This window comes from Pseudochaenichthys georgianus, chromosome 1 (genome assembly GCF_902827115.2).
Source record: "Pseudochaenichthys georgianus chromosome 1, fPseGeo1.2, whole genome shotgun sequence".
Taxonomy (NCBI): domain Eukaryota; kingdom Metazoa; phylum Chordata; class Actinopteri; order Perciformes; family Channichthyidae; genus Pseudochaenichthys; species Pseudochaenichthys georgianus.
Window position 1 is genome coordinate 2,094,311 of NC_047503.1, and position 17,929 is coordinate 2,112,239.

The 17,929-nt window shown below is 42.7% G+C and overlaps 1 protein-coding gene across 4 annotated transcripts in view; it reads right to left on the reverse strand.

Annotated features, from left to right (window-relative positions):
- The window catches only part of tenm3 (teneurin transmembrane protein 3), a 235,705-nt gene that overhangs the window by 51,935 nt on the left and 165,841 nt on the right, over positions 1-17,929 (reverse strand). For all 4 annotated transcript variants that reach the window (XM_071202940.1, XM_071202922.1, XM_071202915.1 and 1 more), the window contains 9 exons: positions 16,860-17,006; positions 15,130-15,260; positions 14,677-14,765; positions 11,560-11,679; positions 10,739-10,871; positions 10,354-10,482; positions 7,381-7,512; positions 7,096-7,231; positions 3,546-3,689 (listed from right to left, as the gene is read on the reverse strand). In XM_071202940.1, the coding sequence (XP_071059041.1) occupies positions 3,546-3,689; positions 7,096-7,231; positions 7,381-7,512; positions 10,354-10,482; positions 10,739-10,871; positions 11,560-11,679; positions 14,677-14,765; positions 15,130-15,260; positions 16,860-17,006 (1,161 nt within the window). The remainder of the gene's footprint in view (positions 1-3,545; positions 3,690-7,095; positions 7,232-7,380; positions 7,513-10,353; positions 10,483-10,738; positions 10,872-11,559; positions 11,680-14,676; positions 14,766-15,129; positions 15,261-16,859; positions 17,007-17,929) is intronic.

Below are 17,929 nucleotides of genomic sequence, written 5' to 3' on the forward strand. Positions count from 1 at the left end.
CACACACACACACACACACACACACACACACACACACACACACACACACACACACACACGGACCACCATGTTCATTTTGGAATAGCTTTCAGTGTACTGTATTCTTTGTGTATCCACGGCAGCTATTCATGTCCACCTGAGACATCGTCACAGCTTACAAGTGACTTAAATAACATTTGGTGAAGATTCATGGTTTGTGTGTTAATGTAGAGCAGCTAAAACAGACCGGTCACATCTGACCAGGAACACCAACGTCAGGGGGGAGAAACAAACAATACAAAGGGAGGAATATATACAATAATAAAGGCAATCACAGGCAGTAGAAGTGACGGGGGGGGGGGGGGGGGTAAGCAGGGGAGCTACGCAGGGGAGAACATGAAGGTCTGAGATGAGAACGACAAACTGTGCACGTGTGAGAGAGAGGACAGGAGAGAGATGAAAGGCTGGGAGAAATACCACCGGGCCGCTGGAACAAATCCAGGACCCCTCAGAGGAACACACACACACACACGCGCACACACAGACACACACGCACGCACGCACACACACACACACACACACACACACACACACACACACACACACACACACACACACACACACACACACACACACACACACACACACACACACACACACATTGCAGATTATTATCATCTGATATTTAAGAAGTGTGTTACATTTGAAATGGCAGAAAGTCTTGTTGCAATTTCCAGATATTAAAAGAGGTCCCTTGAGTTTCTCTGGTAATTATCAATAGTAGCAGTTAAGTGAATACTGTTCAAACAATACCTGTGTTTGTGTTTTATATTGATTTCTCTGTTTTATCCTTTCATAAATGTGAGGACTAAAATGGCTATAAACATTCTGGGCTGGTTGGAGTAAACAGGGTTTTATTGCTCTGTGGGGGAGGTGTAGGTATGCAGGACAGGGTGCTAGGTGGATGAGAGTATATTCTGCTTAAGATCTCTAGCATGTCATGTTTCAGGGAAGTCTACATATCTTGAATAGTATATGTGTGGGTTTAATTACTTTGTATTAATAATAAGCAGTCTGTGTAACCAGAAGTTGGAGATATGAGAGATGAAATCTTTGTGTTATCTTTGGAAGCAAGGAAATATCCTTTAAGACACAACTTAGGTATCTGGAATGTGGGGGGATGTGTGTGTGGAGGCTGAGTTAACTCCACCCCTTCCTGTTGGTGTTGGTATGAAAGAAGCTGTTCAGCTTTTTGTTCGCCCTCTCTTCTCGCGCTGCCCAGACCAGAGGGTCGAAGCAGCACGGGAACAAGGCCAGGAGTAGGCATATTCCTGACATTACGCATATGATATGATATGGCTTTGTATGGTATGGTAATGTATTGATTGTATTGCATTGTCATATTACCATTAAAGTAGATTATTGTTTAACGGTTACTTGGTAGCTCTGGATTCCTTCCTGTATGATAACCAGCTTGTTAGGGACGCGCGGAGATTTGAAAAGCGGACCAGTAATCCCTCAAAATCTCCATCAAGTGGTGACCCGACGTGCCTGATAACAAGGCTGAGGAAGAATCCAGACGACCGGAATGGGTCGGGAACAAACGCTTTCAAACATCTCAGACAATCAGCAGGGCCCTGCACAACTAGACAAATAAGGTACGCAGACGACTGTTATGAAAATCAACTGTCTGTAATTGGATATGCTAAAACTTTAGGATTGTCTGTAGGCGCTTCACAGTGTTTTTAAGGTTTAAATGGAATATACAATGCATATTTTACTATGTTAGGAAAGTTATATACAAACCGTAAACGTTGATCGCCAGGTAGACGGAAAGTCCTGCGTAACGTAAATAGAGCAGTTTGGCGCGGATCTACAAGTAGTTTATTCCTGAGTGGCGTGGAGACGGTGCAGTTTGTTGGTTTGCAAGGTTTGATTCCTGTACGACAAAACCTGGAAACTCGATATTTTAGATCGGGTCGCCGTTTAAAACTGGGGTTAAATAACAGACCAAGGCTGAAAGCTAAATGCCAGAGGTCTGTTATATGTTAAATCGAGGGAGAGAACGCGAACCTCACCAAAATTGTGACGGGACCGGCTCTCGTTTCCCTTTGTCTGTAAACTTAATTTAAAAAGCTAAACGTGATGATAAAGGATTCTGTTGACCTGGGTTTCGGCTCCATGAGGATGCCACATCGCTGAAAAGCCGTGTCGAAGCGCATTCTAAGGTCGCATTATCTGTTGAAATACACATCGCACCATAAAGCTGGATAGACTGTACGGGGAATAATCTTCTGTGAATAATTACGAATAGATAAGGGAGAAAAGTCAGATAAAGAAATGCGAAGTCATGCTGGAAGGATACCGTGGGTTCGAGAAAGCCCCCATTTTTTCTGTGGGGGAGGTGTAGGTATGCAGGACAGGGGGCTAGGTGGATGAGAGTATATTCTGCTTAAGATCTCTAGCATGTCATGTTTCAGGGAAGTCTACATATCTTGAATAGTATATGTGTGGGTTTAATTACTTTGTATTAATAATAAGCAGTCTGTGTAACCAGAAGTTGGAGATATGAGAGATGAAATCTTTGTGTTATCTTTGGAAGCAAGGAAATATTCTTTAAGACACAACTTAGGTATCTGGAATGTGGGGGGATGTGTGTGTGGAGGCTGAGTTAACTCCACCCCTTCCTGTTGGTGTTGGTATGAAAGAAGCTGTTCAGCTTTTTGTTCTGCCTCTCTTCTCGCGCTGCCCAGACCAGAGGGTCGAAGCAGCACGGGAACAAGGCCAGGAGTAGGCATATTCCTGACATTACGCATATGATATGATATGGCTTTGTATGGTATGGTAATGTATTGATTGTATTGCATTGTTATATTACCATTAAAGTAGATTATTGTTTAACGGTTACTTGGTAGCTCTGGATTCCTTCCTGTATGATAACCAGCTTGTTAGGGACGCGCGGAGATTTGAAAAGCGGACCAGTAATCCCTCAAAATCTCCATCAACACACACACACACACACACACACACACACACACACACACACACACACACACACACACACACACACACACACACACACACACACACACACACACACACACACACACACACACACACACACACACACACACACACACACACACACACACACACAAATTATTTCAAACAAAGCCTGCATGACAATGATCGTTTTCACAAGTGCAGCTATTGACATACTTTTAAACTGCTATAAGCGTTGTCTTAAAAATAAATGGTATTTTATTTTTAAACTTAACATACAGTTGAACTCTGGACATCAGCTTCAAATTGAAATTGAAGTTCAAAGGAAAATCACACTGAAAGAACTTAAATGTGACTTTAATTAAATGTATTTTGTCAGCAGATTTCACATAACTATATTTACGTGAAATCTGTTGACAAAATACATTTTAAAGTCAACGTTTCAGTTTTTCAGTGTGATAAATGTGAAGACAGAATTGATGCAGTATAAAGTGTTGTTATATTGCCGTGTGTAGAGACATAGCTCCAGTATGATCATGGGTTTGTCGTGTTATGGCACCTACCGTTTTGCACGTCCAGGATGTGATGTTTGTCCAGCGTCCATCCTCCCATGTTGGAAGCATCCAGCTCGTAGCCTTGCAAGATGGCCGTCCTCTTCTCCCACAGGATCAGGTCCAGGCAGGACTCGTATTCAAACCCCACCGATACTGTGAGACACACAGGACAGAGCAAGGTGTTCAACTCTCTCCTTTGACCGAGCTCATGTCCAAACTAAACTTTAAACTTAAGTCGCAGCACTGATTTGAACAGACAAGCACTCCAGAGATTCTTATTGTCCACTGCAAGAAAGGCATTTGAACCCTTGTGTGGTGTTCATATTTCTGTCGATCACATGAATGAATTCAAGTGCTACTTGTTTTTCTGCGCGCTGACCGGCTGGTCCTGACTCGTCTTTTCTTTGTAACTAGCTGATGCTCCATCTCATCCTCTTCTTCAAAGTCAGACTCAGATTCTCAGAAATGTGATCCTCACATTCTGAAGCCTCTTCCTCTTCCTCTTCATCATCATCATCATCATCATCATCATCAAATGGTTCTTTCTCTTCCAGAATCCTTTGCAAGGCCCTCTGAGCAGAGAATCTTTTGGCCATCTTGATCAGCTGTGATAAGGACCCAAACTGGCAGAGCTTTATTTATTGTGTCTCGCCCCAAACTTGCAGCTTGGATAGAGTGTGAAAAAAATAAAGATTGGTTCCCGCAAGACATAATGCGGGAATGTGAGAGCAGACAGGTGTCGGTGCTTGACTCTATCAACAATGTTGCAACCTTGTGGCAGGGGCAGAAACACAAAAGTCCCACACACACAGAAGGCCCAGACAGGTGCACAGCAGGGTTTCCGTTAGCCGGTAATTACCGGTTTTTAGCTGGTGAAATTTATAAAAAAACGGTAAATTCAAAACCTGACGGTCAAAATGTCTGGTAATAATTAGGGAGGCTCCGATCGATCGGCCGCCGGTCATTATCGGCCGATATTCCCTCTTAATAGTTTGATCGGTGCTCTCTATAAAGGCCGATCAGGAGAGCTGGATCTGATCGATATGGACATAAACGCGAGTGAAGTGTAACCGGACGCGAGAGAGATCAGATCAGCTGCCGAGTCTGACCGAGACACGCGGCTCTGCATAATCACCTGAAGCCCCGCCCTCTGTTTAGCGAGCTGCAGGAGCTGCTTGAGAAACTGACGTGCTGTCAGGAGAGAGAGGGAGGGAGAGGGGAAAAGAGAGGCTCCGTTTCTCCCGTGTTATTATTCGAAGTTGATGTAAACTTCTGAATAATGTACGTTATCTACTACAAGTAGTTTGTTTGAATGTAATAATTATGTTGTTTGTTGTTTGTGGAATCATTTATTGAAAAATGAATCTGAATTTTTCGATCTGTTACGATTATAAACTGAAGCAATATAAAAATGAGCCCCGTGAACTGAGTTTTAAACTGAAGCATATCTGCTCATAGTCCGGTAATTACCTGCTAACGGAAACTCTGCTACACAACTATTATTATTATTATTGAAATATGACCGGTACGTTTCAAATTAGTCCGGTAAAATGAATTCTGCCCGGACATTTGACCGGCGAGAAAAAATCCTAGCGGAAACCCTGGTGCACAGTACCTACAATGTCCACACTTTTGTTAGCCCCGGGTATGTCATGTAAATTTGTAGGGGGGGGGGGGGTACAGTGGGTGGTCATTGAACATGTGTTCTGACATATGTTCTTCACAGAAAATGAGCCAATGCTATTGAGTGTGGGTTTGAACAAATCATTGATCATATCATTTTTCTTTAGCTACATACTGAAAACGGGTCCCACAGATCCGAACACCATACAAGGGTTAATACAGTAAAAAAAACGTTCTTATTCTTATTTTTTGTCTAAAAAGTCAAATGATCTTGTTAAGAATGTTTTTCTTAAGAAAAGTATTCTTACTTTGAGAAAATATATCTGACTTTTTCTTATTAAAAAACGCTATCTTATTATGAGCTAGAATGAACCAGTAACAAGGTACAGCATTGGTTTGGATGGAACGGATTTATTTGTTCTTATTTTAAGAAATAAACCATCAAACAACTTCTCAATTTAAGAGTCTGATGAAATGACACCAATTTTACGTTTAATATATGTATTCATTGTCGAGGGCTGTCTATTCACTTTTCACATTGGCATTGAGACAACTGTGGTGTGGTATACACAACACGCACACAGCAAACATACAAGTAGAAGTATTGCACGGCACTCATTGATCAACATTGAAACTGGTTCAAATGTAAGACAAATGCAATTATATGGAGGCGTGTGGCGCAGTGGGCAGTGCGTTGGTGTTGGAATCAGGGGTCACAGGTTCAAACCCCCCTGCAGTCAGCATGTCGTTGTGTCCCTGAGACACTTCACCCCAAAGTGCTCCTGTGGGGATTGCCCACAGTGCTGAGTATGTGAGTCGCTTTGGATAAAAGCGTCTAACAAGTAACATGTAATATATATATCATTCTTAGTCAACTCAACCAAAACACTCATTTTAAGTTATTCTTTCTTAAATAATTCAGGAATCATTGCTTGTAAAAAGCAAAATGTGCTTACATTTTTCATTTGTGTCTAGTTTCAAGGCCCATCACGGTCTTTCAGTGGCTAGATTTTCATTGGTAGTTTTGAGAATTCTAGCCAAGCAGATGTGGCTCACCCAGTGGCAGATTGTTTTGCTTGATACAGGAACATCTGACTTGATTCAAGAAGGGCTGTCTTTGCAGTGGAATGCAAATCTTATTTTCAACTATAAGCACCAATTTCAGGAGTATTACCAAACGTGCAGCAACGTGTCTTTGTGTTGGTCCCCTTAAAGCGGGCTTCCATGAGTCATAACTCACAGTGAAGTACCTCTGCTGGACTTGTCCCTCATAAAGGTGTCAGGGTTTACATACCCATTATGTCCAAGCCATTTCCCTGTCAGAGCCTTTCTGCACAGACTCTTGAACCTCCTCCCTGTCACCTGCTCGGTTGCTGTGCACAGTATGTTGTCTGACTTATGGTTGGTGCAATCTCATTGTATGCAGTACATTTTCTCTCAACACTTGTACTTCTATTTTTATAATTATTTCCAATGCTTTCCAAAATGTATTGTTAAATGAATAGGTTAACATTAAGGTTCAGACATATTCACAGAACTACAAGCAGGAGCTTTTAGGACTGGGAGAGTAGCCATATTATACATTGACCTTTTACTCTGAACACAAATGAACCTCCATTCTTTATATCAAATACAGCACAGAGCTAATTGTAAAATCATTAGGGCAACATTTGTTATTACTTTCCCATTCTGTCTTTTAAAAGGAAAGCTAGTTTTCTTGATACAGCTCTTTTCGCCCAAACATAATGCAGTTCACTTTACAACCATTTTATTGGCTAATTTCAAAAATAAAATGATCAGTAGTTAGTTGTTGGGGAATGTATGTAGTCTCTGAATGAGAATGTAAAATGCTCCTGGACTTTGGAGCAGCTTTTTTCACAGTCTGAGAGGAACACGCTGATGACAGTCTGTGTGTAGCTTTTAGCAGCTCACTCACCAACGGCCTCCGAGAGTCCATAGACGCGCTGGCCATAGGCGTCTGTCTTGTCCCAGATAAAGGTGTAGGATAGATTCGGTTGCGCAGGGAACCATTTCTGGAAAAGGCGACCCACAACAGCCACCATCAGGTGAACCTGGGGAGACAGCAGCAGACACAAAGGTCACCTCGTGGGACTCAGGTCAGGGGTGGGGCTGAACCTCAGCATTCTGTATTGATTTGTCTGCTTTACGATCTGAAGTGGCTTTGAGGAAACATGATATTATATGATATTACATTACTCGCCTTCATCAGGTTGAAAGGTATTGATGACTGTGCCATGGTGACTTTGAGGACAGGTTTATATCCAGCACCTCTGGAGCTCAGGTAGATCAGATTCAGATCACTGCCTGGTATTGAGGTTTCTTCTTGTAACACCTGCAGAGGGGAAAACATAGCATTCACATCAGCAGGTGACATTATGTAATGTACCGGATGCACACAGCTATGTGTGGCCACTATAAGTGTTTGCAGTGAGACAAAAACCGGCATGAAAGTGTCTGGGGCCTGGCAGCTGCGCATGGTTGGAGCCACCATTATTGCATGTCTCTTGAAACCCAAACTTCATGCTCATCCTTAGGTTCTCAACAATACACCCACCAAGCGTGAAGGCCATTGGATAAAGCCTTGTCCGGAAAGTTGAAAGAAAGACATGCAGACAAAGCCCTTTCACACAGACAGTCCACAACCCCGGCATGAAGCACCTCTGGCAGCAGAGCCAGCTCAGAAGCACGTCAGCCGAGTGGAACCAGAGGAGGCGTGTTGTTTCAAAACCATCGGCATGTAATCCTTTTTTAAACAGAAGTGGACTCGGTTTTGTGTTCCTCCTCCTGTTCCATGTCTGCACGTTTTTTACAGAACTGCGAGGTGAAAGAATATCACAACAGATCCGCCTCTAAAGGTCCGTGTGAGGCGCTGGAGAGGCCGCTCCGTTCAGACAGAGGCCTCTGAATCAGTGCAGCACAAAGTATGTGTAAGATCACAAAGATATATAATGCATTTTTAAGCACTGATAGATTATTTGGAAAATCAATACCATAAAGATCCCCCATATATCCAACTTTTTAATGAGGTAAACTAAATGGTGAGGCACTTCTTATTCTAGCTGCATTTTAAAGGTGCAGAGAAGTATGCAGGGCCAAATACAAGTATACTGACAATGCAGCTTTATTTTGGATCCGCAACAACATCATCAAGGATACTATTAACAGTCAGTATATCATACTCCTTCATCTGTCTCTGTGGGAAAGTCATGGTGCATGACTCGATGATCTGCAGGACGTTGTCTCACATTTGTCTCACTTTTAAACTTCATGTCAATAACCTGCTTAAAAAGCTGAGGTTTCTTCTTCAGAAACACGTCCTGCTTCTCGCTTGAGGCCAGGAAAAGGCTCTGTGACCTTTTGACCTGTGCTGGACTCTGGGGATCTGGTCTATATGAATGCACCTGCCCATTGCCTGGTCCAGTTAGATGCTGCGTATCACAGCGCACTGAGATGTGTGACAGACTGTAAAGCATTAACCCATCACTGTACCCTGTATGCAAGGGCTGGTTTGCTTTCACTAACTGTACGGAGGCTCAGTCACTGGTACACTTTCATATACAAAGCCATGTTATGGAAACTTCCATCTTATATCTGCTCCCTGATCTCACGGAGAATTCTAAGTGGCTCCTGCCTGAGATCGAATGCTGTGGTTTTATTACATGTGCCAACTGCTAGGACTGTCTTAGGGAAGACAGCTTTTAGATGCAGCTCCTCTGTCTTGGAACAGTCTGCAAATTAAATGGAAACTGAACAATCTGGTGCCACTAAATGTTTTTAAAGCTCGGTTGGATGCTACTCAATCGGAAGCTATTGGTACCTGTTTATGTGGATAATTATGTAAATGATGCTGGATGATGTCCTTTTGTTGTTCTATTTATGTTGTTATGTTTCATGTGGAACTACTTGAGCAGGTCTCCCTTGGAAAAGAGATCAATGATCTTAATGGGATTTATCTGTATAAATAAAGGTTTGAAATGACTGTGCTTCTCTATCAGCTCCGTATGATGACACATTCAACCACTGAGTAAACAACTATATCACTTTCCAATCCTTTTCCAAAGAATTATAAAAAGCATCAAGCAGCAAGTGAAACGTTCTGTTTGTGTCAAAGAGGAGGGGCTACACACACAGAGCTTTCGTCTGAACACAAACTTTGTCCATTCCTCTCAGATATTCAGTATACACACATGCTTGGCAAATACAAATAATAATGATTTGGTTCAGGGTTGTAAAAATATAAAAACACACACAGAGTTCTGTCATCTGTTCCACGTCCTCTGCACACTGCTTAATGCGCTGAGACCATAAAGAACCACACACATGTGCTTTTAGGTTTATAGAACATTAGAGCGTGTGTGTGTGTGTGTGTGTGTGTGTGTTCACTGACAGAGACTTCATAAACCTAGCCAAAAGGCATAAACCAATAACATGTACTTTCTATGTATTAGTATTTGATTGGCCCTTCTGAACAGCGTCCTCCTCCAGTTACACATTTCATTTCTATAATTCACCCTCATTGCCCTACTCAATAAATGACAGAGTCTAAAAGGTGTATCCTAGTCACCTTGTATTCTTCATTTAAACATACCAATTCAAACAAATATTAAAATAAAAACTGTATAACGTTTATCAAAAATATCTATGCATTGTGTATTTTTATGTTGTTAAAAAGTCTTCTTTCTTATCTTATAAAAAAGTAAGTTCCTTTTGCCCACTGTCCACTGCCCACTGTCCACTGTCCATAATGGAGTAGAGACAGCAATGTTAGTTGGCGTCTATGAATCTTTTGAAAGTAGGAGTAGGTCGGCTCATCATAAGATGACCATTTTATTCATTTGTTGCATTTCTATCTACTTTTTCTTTTACGAGAAAGAGGCAAAAAAAGTGTCACTCCTATAATCATAATCCCTTGTCTTACGTCCATTCGGGTTATAATGATGCTCCCATCATTCTATTCTATTGTGTTGCCATGGCGGCAGTGTGGGCTACAACCGAAGCCCTGTTTTTTGAGCCTATGTTTGTTTACATTTTGGCAGAATGACATCGTGGAACTATAATGAAATAACTGTCAGAGACTAAGATAATGACGACAAAGACCATTTCATTGAGATCTTATTTTTATAAACGTATCAATAAATGGCGTTGGGTACATGTCCGGGGACGCAGGTCTTACCTGAGTCTCAGGTATGATGGGGCCATCCTCAGAGGAACATCTGTGGAAGGTGGACAGGGGAGAGGCGACGATGACGGGGCTGGGCCGGATGAAGCCACTCAGGTCACAACTGGGGATGTCATTCTCCTCCTGATACAGACACACACACCCTGTTAACAGCCGTTACACTGCTTTAACATTCATTTACCGTGATTTGAGATGTGAGGTTCAATGAATTGTAACATTATAGTTGTAATTGTGCTAGACCTAATAGATTGTACGTCTGTATTTTGATCAGAGTCAACATGGCAAGCTTCTAAATGCTGTTGGAATACACCGGAACATTAAAGTATAGTTTGTATGTGCAGTCATTAGTCACGAGGCCCTGGTGACAGACAGCACTCACCTTCTTCATCACCAGGGTGTCCATCACATAGAACACGTTCCATGGCACCCACACGGTTCTGTACTGCGTGAGGAATGGAGCGCGCTCAAAACTCAACGTTAGGGAAGCTCCGCCGTTTGCCAGGAGATCAAACCTGAGGCACAACAAACACATATGTTCCGTAGTTCATAGAAACACCAGCTGAAGATAGGAATCATTCCCTGTGAGCGTGTCATTCCTGCTCACAGTCAACAGGCACTACTAACGCTTCCATTCTTCATTTATTATTATGTTATTATTTTAACAATAAAGAGTCCATTTAGAAATGCCATCACCGGGCATTTCAGCGGTGCTTGCATGTTTTAGTTTGACTACATTGGCAGTGTCGCAGCAGGGATGTGAGATATGATGTCTTATTTTCTCTGCTTTCTCAGCAAATTCATGCTTACTTTTTCACTTTGTACACTGGGACGAGTAAGGTGTACTGATTAACAGTCAGATTATTATAGTGTTTGACAGTGAGAAAGGGCAATCATTTTAAAACAAACAGCTTTCAATGTTCATTTCGTTTTTACGCTTAAAGGAATCTCTTATTCAGGCCGGGACTTTACTTCACCTTCAACACTGCAATCAGACACAAACTGACCTCTAAATAAACCATGTGTCAACAAATATATTGGCATCCAGCCGGCTTTTACACTGTTCAAAGGTACATTTGTCTACACATATCTATTTTAAAAACAAAGGAAGTGTCAAGTGAAACATTTGTGGAGAAGGGTGCAAGGTGGATATAAAACAGAAGGCTTTATACATATACTTTATAATAATAAATAGATACATACATGCCATCCTTGCGTGTCAAAGTGTATCCATGTTCAGGATAGTGGACAAACGTGACGTTGACTCCAATCAGAGGTGTTCCATCAGCTGTCAACACCTGACCGCGAATTATCGACACCAGGCTGCAGACACACAGGGAGAGAGGGTCACTTTATTAGAGCTGCACTCTGCATCCAAACAATATCATGTATTATATCTGACCGCAATTCATGTAGGAAATGAAGCCATCATGGATAGAAAATTATCCTGCTGGCAATCTTTCTTGGGGAAGAAATTTTGTTTGGAAAGACACAGAGACACCACCGCCTTCATCAGCATCGCTGTGACTCTGTAGCATCGCTGTGACTCCGTAGCATCACTGTGACTCTGTAGCATCGCTGTGACTCCGTAGAATCGCTGTGACTCCGTAGCATCGCTGTGACTCCGTAGCATCGCTGTGACTCCGTAGCATCGCTGTGACTCCGTAGCATCGCTGTGACTCTGTAGCATCGCTGTGACTCCGTAGAATCGCTGTGACTCTGTAGCATCGCTGTGACTCTGTAGCATCACTGTGACTCCGTAGCATCGCTGTGACTCCGTAGCATCGCTGTGACTCCGTAGCATCGCTGTGACTCCGTAGCATCGCTGTGACTCCGTAGCATCGCTGTGACTCCGTAGCATCGCTGTGACTCCGTAGCATCGCTGTGACTCCGTAGCATCGCTGTGACTCCGTAGCATCGCTGTGACTCCGTAGCATCGCTGTGACTCTGTAGCATCGCTGTGACTCTGTAGCATCGCTGTGACTCCGTAGCATCGCTGTGACTCCGTAGCATCGCTGTGACTCTGTAGCATCGCTGTGACTCCGTAGAATCGCTGTGACTCCGTAGCATCGCTGTGACTCCGTAGCATCCCTGTGACTCCGTAGCATCGCTGTGACTCCGTAGCATCGCTGTGACTCCGTAGCATCGCTGTGACTCCGTAGCATCGCTGTGACTCCGTAGCATCGCTGTGACTCCGTAGCATCGCTGTGACTCCGTAGCATCGCTGTGACTCTGTAGCATCGCTGTGACTCTGTAGCATCGCTGTGACTCTGTAGCATCGCTGTGACTCCGTAGCATCGCTGTGACTCTGTAGCATCGCTGTGACTCTGTAGCATCGCTGTGACTCTGTAGCATCGCTGTGACTCCGTAGCATCGCTGTGACTCCGTAGCATCACTCTGTAGCATCGCTGTGACTCCTTAGCATCACTGTGACTCTGTAGCATCACTGTGACTCTGTAGCATCGCTGTGACTCTGTAGCATCGCTGTGACTCTGTAGCATCGCTGTGACTCTGTAGCATCGCTGTGACGTGCATGTCGGTAAGGTAACTTACATATCTGTACAACAAATCTCATTAACTTTCTCATTTCACTAACCGCCTCTCTTAAGGAATCTAACGGTCCAATCATGTCGACATCACTCCTGAATGTTGCAGTCCAATAGCTTAATATCTGACCAGATCACAAAAGTCAATTGAAAACACCAAATAAATACAATTTAAAAATGAGAAATGAGAGCTGAATTGAATCAAATATTCTCAAACACAATGCAATTATTTCTGCGTGAAGAGATCTAATACAAGAATAATTAAGAATACAGTTTGAAAAATATGCTGATAAGCTCTTGTTAGGAAATAACTGTAATCTCATTAGATATAGACTTCCTTAACTGTATAAAACTCACATAAAACTGACCAAAACCTGGCTTCTCTCTCAGTCCAGCCATACAAGTATTACCAATACTGGCTAAAGAGCCTGATTCATGAAGTCAGATGCTAATTCAAGGTTGTGATGCACATTTCTTTGATAATCATGCACCAATTCAACTTTAAAACAGAAAAGCGCAGGTTCTGTTCCAGGCCCTCGTCATCTCACACCTAGACTACTGCAACTCCCTCCTGGCTGGTCTCCCTGCATGTGCCATCCGACCTCTGCAGCTCATCCAGAATGCAGCGGCTCGTCTGGTCTTCAACCTTCCTAAATTCTCCCACACCACTCCGCTCCTCCGCTCCCTCCACTGGCTTCCGGTAACTGCTAGAATCCACTTCAAGACAATGGTACTTGCGTACCATGCTGCGAATGGATCTGGCCCTTCCTACATCCAGGACATGGTTAAACCGTACACCCCAGCACGTGCACTCCGCTCTGCATCAGCCAAACAGCTCGCTGCACCCTCGCTGCGAGGGGGACCCAAGTTCCCATCAGCAGAAACGCGTGGGTTTGCTATCCTGGCTCCAAGATGGTGGAATGAGCTCCCCATTGACATCAGGACAGCAGAAAGCTCACACACCTTCCGGCGCAGACTGAAAACTCATCTCTTTCGACTCCACTTCGAGCGATAGAACTATTAACAAAGCACTTATATACTAATAAAGGACTGGCTTACCTGAAGCCAGTTGAGTAGCACTTGAAATGTTTTGGCTCTATGAAACCTGATGTACTTATGATTCTGTTTTCTTCAAGGTTGTGTCTTCCTGGTCGAACGCACTTATTGTAAGTCGCTTTGGATAAAAGCGTCAGCTAAATGTAATGTAAATTGAATTCACATATTTGCATCATTTGTCTGCAGCACGTTTTTATATTCTCATTGTATTTCCTTTAATGTATTATTTATGTTTCATGGAAACATTTTGTTCGAAAATAGTTTTTAAGAATATATTTTATATTTTCTTTTATAATAGGTGAAAACCTATTTGGCAATAAACTGTTTGGAGGTCTAATAAAACGTTTTTATTACAGGGTGGAGGGCCCATTCCATAATGGAAATACAGGACATTTTTACTGCAGGGTGTTGGCCCTCTGCTCTTATGAAACATTCAGGAAAGCATAACAAATGAGACAAAATGGCTGAAAGAACTGCAGTCATGTTTCTTTGCTGTCAGTAGCTCTGCCTTTCAATCTATATCTGTTGCAGACTGCACCCTTATCTTTCTCTCCAATCATATTTCATGAATGTTACATCTGATAGCAGAACAATGTTTCAAGTCAAAAGTCAAACAATCAATATATCAAAATAAGACACACATTATTAATGATGCCACTTTAAGGAAAACAGTGTTTGTAGAAGTCATTCAATCCTTTTTTAAAGAAGTCATGATTACCTTTTATTGAACGGAGAGTCTCCGGTGATGACGTGAGTGGATTCAGCACCCAGCAGGAAGTGGATGCGCTGGTAGAAAGACCTGGCAGCCTGAGGACATAAAAGAATGAAACCTCACTGGAATCTGTTGCTGTACTGAAAAGTGCTGTGTGTTCGTACATGGGAATGACAGTAACATTGTGTAACATCACGTCATGTTAAGTTATTTATCAGGTTTATGTTACATGTTTAGTTTATAGTCTATGTTTAGATTTAGGTTTATGTTAAGTCATGTCTCATTGTTCACTTTTTAAGTGACAGTCACTCATGTCAGTTATTGCACTTGCTGTTTTCTCTTTCAGAGCCTCCAGTGAGATCGGCAGCCCTTCCCTTATTGTTGCAACCTGTGTCCCCTTACCTATTGTATTTGTGTCACGTTCTTACTTTCACTTCATTTCTGAATGGAGCTCCTTACCTGCTGAGGAATCAATGAGGACGGGGACTGGCTCAGCACCTCCCCCGGGTCAGGAGACCCTCTGCAGTATAACTGGCTCTGGCAGGAGGGCTGCAGGCAGCAGTCTGGATCCATACAGTCAGTCAAGCCGTCTGAAACACACACACACAAGATCAGATATGACTCACGTTTCATATACAGAATACATCAATATTGTTGATAAACTTCATGCACTATTTTTCATTTCTAATATATCAGTATACACCAAATTCATCTCAAGAATAAAATGTTGATTTATAGAAAGGGCAATGAGGACTAATTACATAAATGAAATGTCTAACTGGATGAGCGTTCTTTCAGTCCCAACGTTCTGAAGGGTCGCACGCACGCACACACGCACGCGCACGCACACGCACACACACACACACACACACACACACACACACACACACACACACACACACACACACACACACACACACACACACACACACACACACACACACACACACACACACACACACACACACACACACACACACACACACACACACACACACACACACACTCCTGTGTCTCAGGTCTATGGTATCTTCATGTGGTGAAACTGCAGATAGCTGGTGTTTGGTGCTGTCTATAAACAGGTTTTACTTTGACATGGAGTGTTTTGAATTCAGAATATTATTCTTGTTACTTGTTTGAAACTGTGCTGCTTCAGAGCTTCCTTTTCTCTGCAGCTTCTATTTAAAGCATTGCAGGAGCCTTTGAACACTGGAGCTGGTTTTCTACACTTGAAAGAGCCGCTCCTGATTGGTGTTCAGCCCTTCCACTGCCATATCAAGGTGCACACTAATGTTGTGCATTGCTGAGCAGCAGCAGTGTGTGTGTATACAGTGTGTGTACACCCTCTGCAGGTTCGCTCCCACCAGCAGCCCATTAAGATGCTTTATTTTCACTTCTTTTAGAGAGTCAACAGTAAAGCTCCTTTTATAGTGGATTGTTTTTGTGTTGAATAAATCAGACGATGATCGATAAGGTTTGGTTCAGGCAGGCAGTAGCTCAGTGAGTAGGGGCGTGGCTTGGGAAGCACATGGTCACGAATGGTCACAGGTTCAAGTCTCTCTACCAACACAATGAAATGTAGCTGTAAAGGATCCAGTTCACCTCCTGGGCAGTGCCGAAGTGTCCTTGAGCAGAGCACCGGAACCCCAACAGCCTTTGCTCTGACATGACTCCATCAATGCATGTGTTTGTGCATGTGTGTATTTCTGGCCTATGTCTATAAGTACATTTCATTCTTTTGCCTTTTTTATTATTTATTTTTTAATAGTCTAAATGACATTGTTGGTTAGGATGCATTGAATCCATACTGGCTCTGTATAAAGGAATAGCGCTTCAAAAGGATTTTGCATCTGATGTTCCTTATTATTTACCCAACATAAGATGACATCAGCGTCCAGGTGATTTAGGTAGGTTCTCTTTTGCTTACGAGCACATCTATCAGGCTTAACCATACTAATGTGGTCATTTACATGTTGGTGTCTTACTTTGACTCCAGTGAGAGGGTTCAGTTGGTGCTGCAGGTGGCTTATTATTTTTGTCAGTATGTCACTACATATCTGCGGGGGGGGCACATTCAATCGTGGGTGATTGCACAATGGTGGGACAGTAAAGAAAGTTCTTGCGACGTCACAGATATTTGTTGTCTTTGTTTTTACCCCATGTCAGACCATCAATCACACACCACATACCTCCTTCATTGTCCTTGCCATCCGTACAGAGTGTTTCCATGGCTACGTGACACCCGGCCCCTCTCCACCCTGATTGGCAGATGCAGTGCCATCCACTGGCCTCCAGAGTGCAGCGTCCGTTGTTGTTGCAGAGACCGGGACACCCCTCTGAGCGGGGGCAAACACACAGTTAGAGAAGTTAGAGGGGAGGGGGGAGGGGGGAGGGGGTTGCTGGCCATCAGGTTCCAACTGGGCTTCAACCAATATCAAAGGCATGTGTTGATGATGGTATTGGATTGGAAGATGAGCTTTAACAATGTGTTTTATATTTTCACTGCAGACATGCATCATCACCTGAGCCTCTGAAACAGCACTGAGACCATCACGGGACCAGTAAGAAACCGAGCACCTTAATACTCTTACTCTCACTGTTCAAATAAACCTATTACAAGTATAGACTGTTCATTTCTTTGTAAGTGGGCTAACTTACTAAATCTGCAAGTGATCAAACATGTATTTCCTCCCCCAAAAGATACACGTTTTAATATCTTAAGTAGGGTTAATGTGTCTCACATGTTGGTTCAAATAAACAATGTTCTACAATGTAGTGTGAGCGACCCAGCAGCTGCAGGTACTGCTGTGCAATGGAAGTGTTTCAGAAGTCCATCACGGATGAGACGTCAGCTGTTACGTTGCCTCATAGAAATGCCGTTAAAACTGCGCTATATATACCTGGCTGCTAAATCCTAATAACTGTTAAAGGATTTTGATAATTATGTAACCTTTTATTTCTTTATTATATTTGTTATTCTATCATAACTTAGTACTTTTTAATGCATGTAACATATGTTAAGCTGCCTGAGGCCCTTTCTTCTGCTGTAACTCCGTGAATGTCCGCTCTGTGGGACTAAAGGTATTCTGATTCTGAAGTCTCACTGATAGCAACTCAACATATCTGTTCTATAGACACACGTGTCACAAACAACTGAGTCTAATATTGTGACAGAACATTTACAGATGCTGCAATTGTAAAGTCAATGGAACAATTCCATAATTAGACACAATTTGTTATTTTTTGAAGAATTCCCACA